Here is a 7,723-nt window from a genome sequence, read left to right on the forward strand (position 1 = left end):
GTCATATTTATATTACGTTGCACAAACCGGAAATAGAGCAGTCGGTCATATTTTATTGACGGACACAAACATTCAACTGCCGCACGTGTCTGTTTCCTCCCTCAGAAGACTTCCATGGAGTCCATTCTGCTCGGTCTAAATGACGGAGAACTGGACCCAAACCGACACCGCACCACCTTTATCACCAACAAGGTCGGTGGAGAACCGGACTGGTGCCACGGTCTACGCGTTCCCTGTCCCCGTTGTGCTCACTGCGGAGCCCCGCTGGCCCTTGTGGTCCAGATCTACTGCCCACTGGACGTTTCACCTCCCTACCACAGGAACCTTCACCTGTTCGCATGTCCAGCCGCGGGGTGCAACGGACGGGGACGGAGCTGGAGGGCGCTCCGCTCCCAGAGTCTGGTGGATCAGGCGCGGACAAACAGCCACGCTACCGCGGCTCAAGAACCTCCTTTGTCGGCCACAGAATGGTGTGCGGGCGCCGATGACTGGGGGGCGGAGGAGGGGGAGAGTGATGGATGGGGAGCAGGTGTAAAAAAGGAGATCCAGAGCCAGGTGAAAGAGAAGAAGGAAGCAGCTACTGAAACAGACGGTAGGAGGCGCAGCGACACTTTCTCACTTCCTTCTTGTGTTTTTTTTTTTTTCCAAACAGACATGAATCTAAAGTAGGCTACTTTATAATCGTATAGGAGAGAATTTATTTTATTTTTAAAATTTATTTTTAAAACTAGTAGTTTTTGGAGTCAAAATGTTTTTTGTTTTGTTTTTTTGTAGTTTTTGGAAAAACAAGGCAAGATGAGATATAATACACACGTCTTTAATTTTCGTACGTTATCTTTTACGCTTTGTGCTAGTTTAAGGATAGTTTTGGTTGATCACTGACACCTGGTGATTAGTGTGAGTAACTGCATGTTAAAAACATACACGTATATTTCAAGGATTTGTTTTATGTCCTCACTTACTCGGCAGGGGGCGCTGCTCTCAGCTCAGGATTCCAGGACCTTTGTTTGGAAGGGTCACGTGACAACGCTCCTGTTTTCCACCCATTCTTCAATCAGCGTGATAGAGGAGTCAGATCTGGGTGTCAAGGGTGACGGGAACCAGGAGCACGTCCAGCAGCTGCTGAAGGAGTACGAACACAGAGAGGGCGTGGTCGTGGAAGAACTGGACCACGCCCAGGACGTCAGCAGCGGTGGCGAGGAGAAGTACGAGAAGTCCAGTGCCAGACACGGAGATGCCATCTTCTCCAGGTTCATGAAGAGGATCTCGCTGTGTCCGCAGCAGATCCTTCGTTACCATCGGAGCGGGGAGCCGCTCTTTATCTCCGAACCCCCGTCCAACCTCACCCAGGTGGTGCCGGCGTGCAGCACGTGTGGTGGACACAGGACGTTTGAGCTGCAGGTGATGCCGGCGCTGGTCAGTCTGCTGCGGAGGGTGGATGGTGGTCCTGAGGAGGAGCTGGACTTTGGGTCAGTTCTGGTTTTCACCTGCACCAACAGCTGCTGGACTGAAGTGTCAGAGTACAAGGAAGAGTTCTGCTTTGTCCAGGATGACCCTGACCAGCAGCTGTTTAAATAAACCTCCAGAGGGCGCCACTTCTACACTGCGAATACAGTGTTCCCTCTCTATTTAATTTCCAATATTTTCATTATTCTTGTGATACAAAACATTTTCTAACCTAAAATAATTAAACAGTAAATATATATATATATATTCTAAAATAATGGCACATACGAAAGTGTTGGCTTTAAAAATGGCTACGTTTACCTGGACAAGATCGCGCACAGCATTTTATCGGCTGGTTCAGCGTTTACTTCTGTTCCTCACGCTGATTGGCTCATGCATCGTAGCATCTTTCAGCATCTGCCCTTGTCTGAGCGCCATCCGTTATATAGTAACTTAGTGTAAAATCTGCTCTTGTGTTTGGTGAAAGTTGACCCTAATCTAACGCTCTACGACGCCTCCTAAACTCTGATCATCTTCTCAGGCTTCTGATACGAAGCCCAAACGAAGACACAGATGACAGTTAACGGCCTTTCATGTACTATATGACTAATTGGGCTGTACTCTGTCAGAATTTGTCAATTTTCTGGGTAATAGTTAAGATAATCTCTAATCTCAATCTCTAATGTAAGCTAACTTTTAGCAGTGTGAAACATGAAGGTGTTGTCCTGCTACGTTGTTTTTAACATTCAGCTGTGGACAGTTTGAGGAGCGTCGGTTCCTTCATTGCTTTTAAAACAAATCAAAACAAAGACGAGGCTCTGATTTTTCTTTACTTTCACCTGTAGTACATGTTTCTTCACAGCAGAGACGGCATTCGTCTGGGGACAAACCACACACATGTTAAAAAGGAGGAGGTTGTGGGTTTTAAACCCTATCAAAAATAGATTTTCTTCTTTGAACAGCCAATAAATAAGGAACAGTGACGGTACTGATTGTTGGAGCACAGTAATGCTGGAACAGTCGGTACTAAAGCACTTTGTAGATGATTTTCAGCCCTTCTATTGAAGTGTCGTCAAAAAAATGCAGAACAACAACAACCTGTGGTTTGTCACTGAGGTACCGGTTTTAAAGCTGGGTTCCAACCGCTTAGCACCAGGAGCTGTTAGTAACAGGAACCATTACCATGATTCCTGATTAAATAGTTCTGATTGTTCTTTACAAGAGTCCCACAAAGACGCACACATTGGTTCTGAGAACAAACCAGTGACTGGTCAGGAGGTGTTGGTTCAGTTCTACAGGGCCCAGAGACCTGGTTCATTCCACAGTGACTTGGTCCAGAACACTGAAGACTTTGGACCTCAAACCTAACTCTACTTTTCTTAGTCTACGGTACAGACCTGAATCCTGACTTGGACTTGGACTCTGTCTGAGACTGGGACTGAACTCCAGTGCTTCTTTGGTGACTCAGACTGTCAGTGTTCTCAAAGTGGGGGTGTGGCCCTCACCCAGGTGACGCCAGAGCACTTTAGAAATGAACAATAAGAAAGGTGGGTGAGGACAACACTTCAGGGACAGAAGGGAGGGAGGGGGGTCCACGAAGTCAAAGACTTAAAGTCTTAGACCATGACACTGAGACCTGAACCTTCAGTTTTACTGCGGTTGGTCTCTGTGTCTACTCATGGTCTCCTGGACCTCTGGACCTGATGGTCAGGACTCACTGTTAAGCTGACCCAGTGCCTTCGTCTGGTTCTAGCCCCTATGGCTGTCCCTGTAGTTTCTGGTACCTTTTCTTGTTCCTGGTACTAGTACGTGTTTTGAAACAAGCCCTAAAATTCCTGAGACAGAAGTGGAAACTTCAGTGTGAGGCCTCTGATTGGTTCTCCAGGCACTTGATGATCAGTCTGATCTGATGCGCTGATTGTCGGCTTCGTCATTCGTGCCCAAAAGGCTGCGTGAGCCCACCAGGTGGCGCCAACACAGCGGCGGTGTTTCTCCTGCTGATTTTATTGTGGAGCTCCTCCACAGTAGGTGGCAGCAGCACCAGTGGACCTGTGCTCCCAGTCGGACTGCTGGTACTGCTGGTACTGGTCAGAGTGGTCAGAGCGTGGGCTGCCAATGTCTCTGTCGATGATCTCGTTCACTGAAACACAAAAAATTTTTCTCACTTGAACAACACGTCTGCTGTTAACATGCTAGCAATGCCTTAGTTTTTAGTAGTCTCTCTCTCCCGCAGTTCCATGACAGACCACAAGAGTGTGCACCTGGGCCTTAAGTGCTATTTAGAGAAAAACATGTCTTCAGCAGCAAACAGCCTGACAGCCTGCTTTGACTCTATTTACAGAAGAACAAATGGTTTCATCCCTGCTTCATTCCATTTATTTATAGCAGGGCGGTGAAACCTGAAGCTGAGAAACAAAGAAAACAACTCTGAGTCATAGCAGTTCCAACTGATTTAACTTTCAGTGTATGTTTAGTGAAGGAGTTGATCGCAGCTCCTGTGTCTCTGAGCTAAAATCACTGGTTTTCTCTGTGGATTTTGGTCTGAGACTTTAAGAAAACTCCAAAGTAAAGGTGTGGTTTAACTTTCACCTTTTGAGTTTGCTCACAGCTGAACGGTTCTGGGTGGAGGGTCAGTGGGTGGAGGTGCCAGAGGGTTGGGGTTTAGGGTCAGAACCCTCACAACAGCTGAGACTCTGCCATAAATGTAAACCCTGTCTGCATCGTTTAGATCTGTGACCAGCAGACAACAGGGCAAATACCACACACACACACACACACACACACACACGTGTTGTCCTACCATCGTCAAGCGTGATCTCCTGGAGACCCAAAGACCTCAGACTGGGCTGCTCCTGCTGCTCCTCCTTGATGTTCAGCACAGGCTCATCATGGAGCTGAGCGGAGGTGACGTAGGCAGATGCTGGATGTGCTCTGCGTAGACCAGTGGGGGAGCCACTGGGGGACAGTGAGGAGGTGTAAGGAAGTGTAGTGAAGCTCTGATGAGGGACAGACGGCGCTGGAGGAGACAGCGTGGACATCTGAGGAGGGAGGCTGAAGGACTGGGCAGACAGGATGGATGTTTGAGAGGGAGTGGAGGAGAAGGATGAGGGCTGAGGAAACAATGGAGGGTTTTGAAGAGGAGCAGAGGATGGAAGAGGGGGAGGAAGGAGACAAGGAGGTTTGTGAAAGGGCCGACCCTGTGAGTGTCCGGGGGGGTCGCAGGAAGGGTAACAGGGCAGATCTGGACCCAGTCCAGGTGGGTGGTAGGAGACGTGGTCCAGGTTCCAGTGCTCCTGCTTGATCAGAGGAGGTCCAGCAGCAGGAGCAGCAGGACGAGGAGCTCCAGGCCTGGGCAGGTAGGTGAAGTTCTGCACCACACTTTTTCTCCTCTTCCCGTTAGAGACGTAGAAGTGGACTTGGACCGGAGCACTGGTCTTCTTGTAGAACGGAGGGACCTCCACTGTGACGCTGGACTGGAGGACAGAGGACACACACACAGGACCATGACAAGGTTCTGGTTCCACCTGGATCAACAACGTTTTAACTCTAGACTGGCTTCAGACAATTCTTGGCTATCCTTTAGCTATCGTCTAGCTAACTCAGCCATGTTTTTAGCTCGTTGTTAGCATTAGCTCGGTGTTCATCTCTGATCAATCTTTTCTCTACTGTACAGCAGCCGTTAGCTGCGTGGGCTAATTGGTCTGTTTCCTGGTTAGACTAAATCTGAGCTCACTTAGAACACAGGTGATTGCCACCGCTGGGCTAACCTTTAGCTGGTGTTTGTAATGTGTCAGGGTCCACTCACCCCACTGCTCCTCTCTGACACCACCGTGGCCTCCAGCTCCCACAGTGATCGTCCATCTGAAGGACAGAACAACGGCGGCTCACTCTGACGGTAAACAAATCAAATGTAGACCAGTGACCAGAACATGAAGACCACCCCGAGTCTCACCTGGTCCCTTCTCCATGAAGACCACTGTGGACTGGGAGCAGATGTTGGACCCAGTGATGGTCAGCTCCTCTCCTCCGTCCACAGAGCAGCAGTTTGGACTGAAGCTCTCCACCTGAGGAAGCTCCTGACCGGAGCGCTGGGCTGGAACACACACACACACACACACACACACAGTTACTTTGTTGACGTGTTTTTTCACATGTGAGTGTTAATTAAAAGTGGACTCACAACACTCCACAGGAATGGACACCGTCTGCAGCCACAACATGTGAGCGTCCGGCTGTGGGACCGCCGCCCTGAACACCACCCTCACCCTGGTGTTCTTCCTGCCGATGTCCGTCTCACCTTTCTTCAGCTCGATGTCCGTGTTTCGCAGCTTCAGGATTCCAGCACAGTCGATGCTGCGTGAAAGCACAAGGAACAGATGGCTAACGGCTAACGTGAACTGAGCATAAAGACGGTTCTCCGACGGTTCTCCGGAGAACTGGCTGTGTCAGCAGCGGACCACAGTACCTGGCACACATGTTGTTCTCTGGAAGCAGAGGGATCTCCAGGACTTTGGTGAAACCGAGGACCTTCTCCTGACAGCTGGTGGTCACTGTTTTTCCAGTCACTCTGTGGACCTGGTAGAAGGAGTGTGGGCGGAGGTACCGGTCGTCGGCGGTACCGATAAATGACAACATGCTGACCGGCCGATCTGTGTATCCAATCAACTGCGGACACCAGAAAAAAAAACAGCAGCTGATGACATCATATGAGGACAGTAGATCGTTAACAAGGAACGGAGCAAAATGTTCACAAAACAAAGAATGAAACTGAGTAAAACTCTACAGCAAAATCAGCAACAGCTGTGTATATATATATATATATATATATATATATATATATACACCTAACAAGAAGCTGATGCAAGAAAAAGCTAAAACACACAATGTTGGACCCTCTCTAAGTGTGCAGTTTCGAGTCACAGCCTCCTTAGGTTGACTTCAACAGTAAGAGCATTTCATCAGCCCTCCAGGCATCAGACAGAGACTGAGGCTGGTGTTTATTTTCCAGCTGAAGCTAGGGTCACTTTTCTCCTTCCAGTCGTTCCCTCTTGACTTTGTCTTAACTCCTGACACTGAACACCCTGTGGTTTGGATCTGCTGCAGCTGCAGCAGCAGCAGCAGCTGGATCTGCAGCTGCAGCAGCAGCAGCAGCAGCAGCAGCAGCAGCAGCCGCCGACGGTGTGACACCCAGAATAAACCTGCCGCCGCCGTCTGTTACACACTAGACCTCGGTTCGCTTCTAAAGACCCGAGGCTTTGGAATGATCTTCCATGACACGTCCACTCTCTCCTTCTCCTTCCTGTCTGCCTCCACACGTCTCCACACGTCAGTTAGCAGTAGAAATAAAAAGTAGGAACTGGCACCTTGACGATGGGGTGTCCTCCGGTGGCTGCTTTGATGGAGCCTCGGCTGCCCTCCGTCTCATAATGGGCCCTGTGGTAGGGTTTGGGCTGGACCTCCAGCCTCAGCTCATACTGGCTGTGTTGACTGGGCAGCGGCCAGTCCAGTGGAGGGGGGGACGAGGGCCTGGCAGACATAAAGATCACACACGTGTTGAGAACCAGTTAAAACGTCAACACTATCCTAACAAAAACATCAACACTCCATCTGCCTGAGAACTAAGAAATGAAAGAATGAAGCACCTGAACAGAGGAGGGTTCCCGGGTGTGGGTTTGTTCCAGCTAAAGTGAGATGGAACCTGCAGGAAGAGCTCGGCCAGACCGTCCTGATCTTGTCCCTCACAGGGGTCCTGAGGATGTCCTAGCACCAGATCTCCTTGACCCTGACCAGGGAGATGAACCAGCTGGCTCCCAGATGTCCTCCTGGTCTTGGAGGGGACGTCCAGCTCCTGGTAGCTGTTGGACATCAGAAGGGAACTGAAGATCCCTGCAGGACTTCCTGTTCCTGCCCAGTTGTCCTCAGTCACACTGTCTCTTGGAGAGACGCTGGGTGTGGGACTGGGTGAACGTCTTTTCCCACAGGGGGAGGTCGGTCTGGACGAGGGCCTGTGAAGACAAAACATCACTATGAGTTGAGGATTTCAAACGCCGGTTCTAGTCATCCTCAGACGGACGTCACTGTCTCTTGGACTCAAAACAAAAAGCCAACGGTCCATTGAAATGTTTCAGATATGGAAATTTGCATTTTGATATTTGTTTTTGTTCGTAACATTTGTAACAAAGCTGTTGTCAATAGGACACTGGTCTGATTGAACTGTGAAAATATCAATAAATATAATGTTTAAAAAAAAAGTCCGTCTGGTTTTTATACCTGGACG

General features: G+C 49.3%; 2 protein-coding genes across 3 annotated transcripts; one reads left to right on the forward strand and one right to left on the reverse strand.

Annotated features, from left to right (window-relative positions):
- The first annotated feature begins 27 nt into the window (after nucleotides 1–27).
- Nucleotides 28–2,255, forward strand: pdcd2l (programmed cell death 2-like). The gene is made up of 4 exons (XM_025056316.1): nucleotides 28–592; nucleotides 653–665; nucleotides 775–790; nucleotides 970–2,255. Exons 1-4 carry the CDS (start codon nucleotides 115–117, stop codon nucleotides 1,576–1,578), a joined length of 1,116 nt encoding a protein of 371 aa, XP_024912084.1. The 5' UTR covers nucleotides 28–114; the 3' UTR covers nucleotides 1,579–2,255.
- Nucleotides 2,256–2,259: 4 nt separating this feature from the next.
- LOC103379683 (nuclear factor of activated T-cells, cytoplasmic 3-like) lies at nucleotides 2,260–7,568 on the reverse strand. Of its 2 annotated transcripts, XR_003049870.1 has the most exons (9): nucleotides 7,089–7,568; nucleotides 6,810–6,972; nucleotides 5,912–6,111; nucleotides 5,627–5,799; nucleotides 5,399–5,539; nucleotides 5,252–5,307; nucleotides 4,247–4,919; nucleotides 3,398–3,586; nucleotides 2,260–3,355 (listed from the first exon to the last, which is right to left on the reverse strand). XR_003049870.1 is itself a non-coding variant. In XM_025056187.1 (8 exons), exons 1-8 carry the CDS (start codon nucleotides 7,466–7,468, stop codon nucleotides 3,450–3,452), a joined length of 1,923 nt encoding a protein of 640 aa, XP_024911955.1. In that variant the 5' UTR covers nucleotides 7,469–7,567; the 3' UTR covers nucleotides 2,260–3,449. The 2 variants fall into 2 exon arrangements, 1 of the variants encoding a protein (XP_024911955.1); XM_025056187.1 differs by having other exon boundaries at nucleotides 2,260–3,586; nucleotides 7,089–7,567.
- Nucleotides 7,569–7,723: the final 155 nt, after the last annotated feature.

This window comes from Cynoglossus semilaevis, chromosome 6 (assembly GCF_000523025.1).
Source record: "Cynoglossus semilaevis isolate Cse_v1.0 chromosome 6, Cse_v1.0, whole genome shotgun sequence".
NCBI classification, from domain to species: Eukaryota; Metazoa; Chordata; class Actinopteri; order Pleuronectiformes; family Cynoglossidae; genus Cynoglossus; species Cynoglossus semilaevis.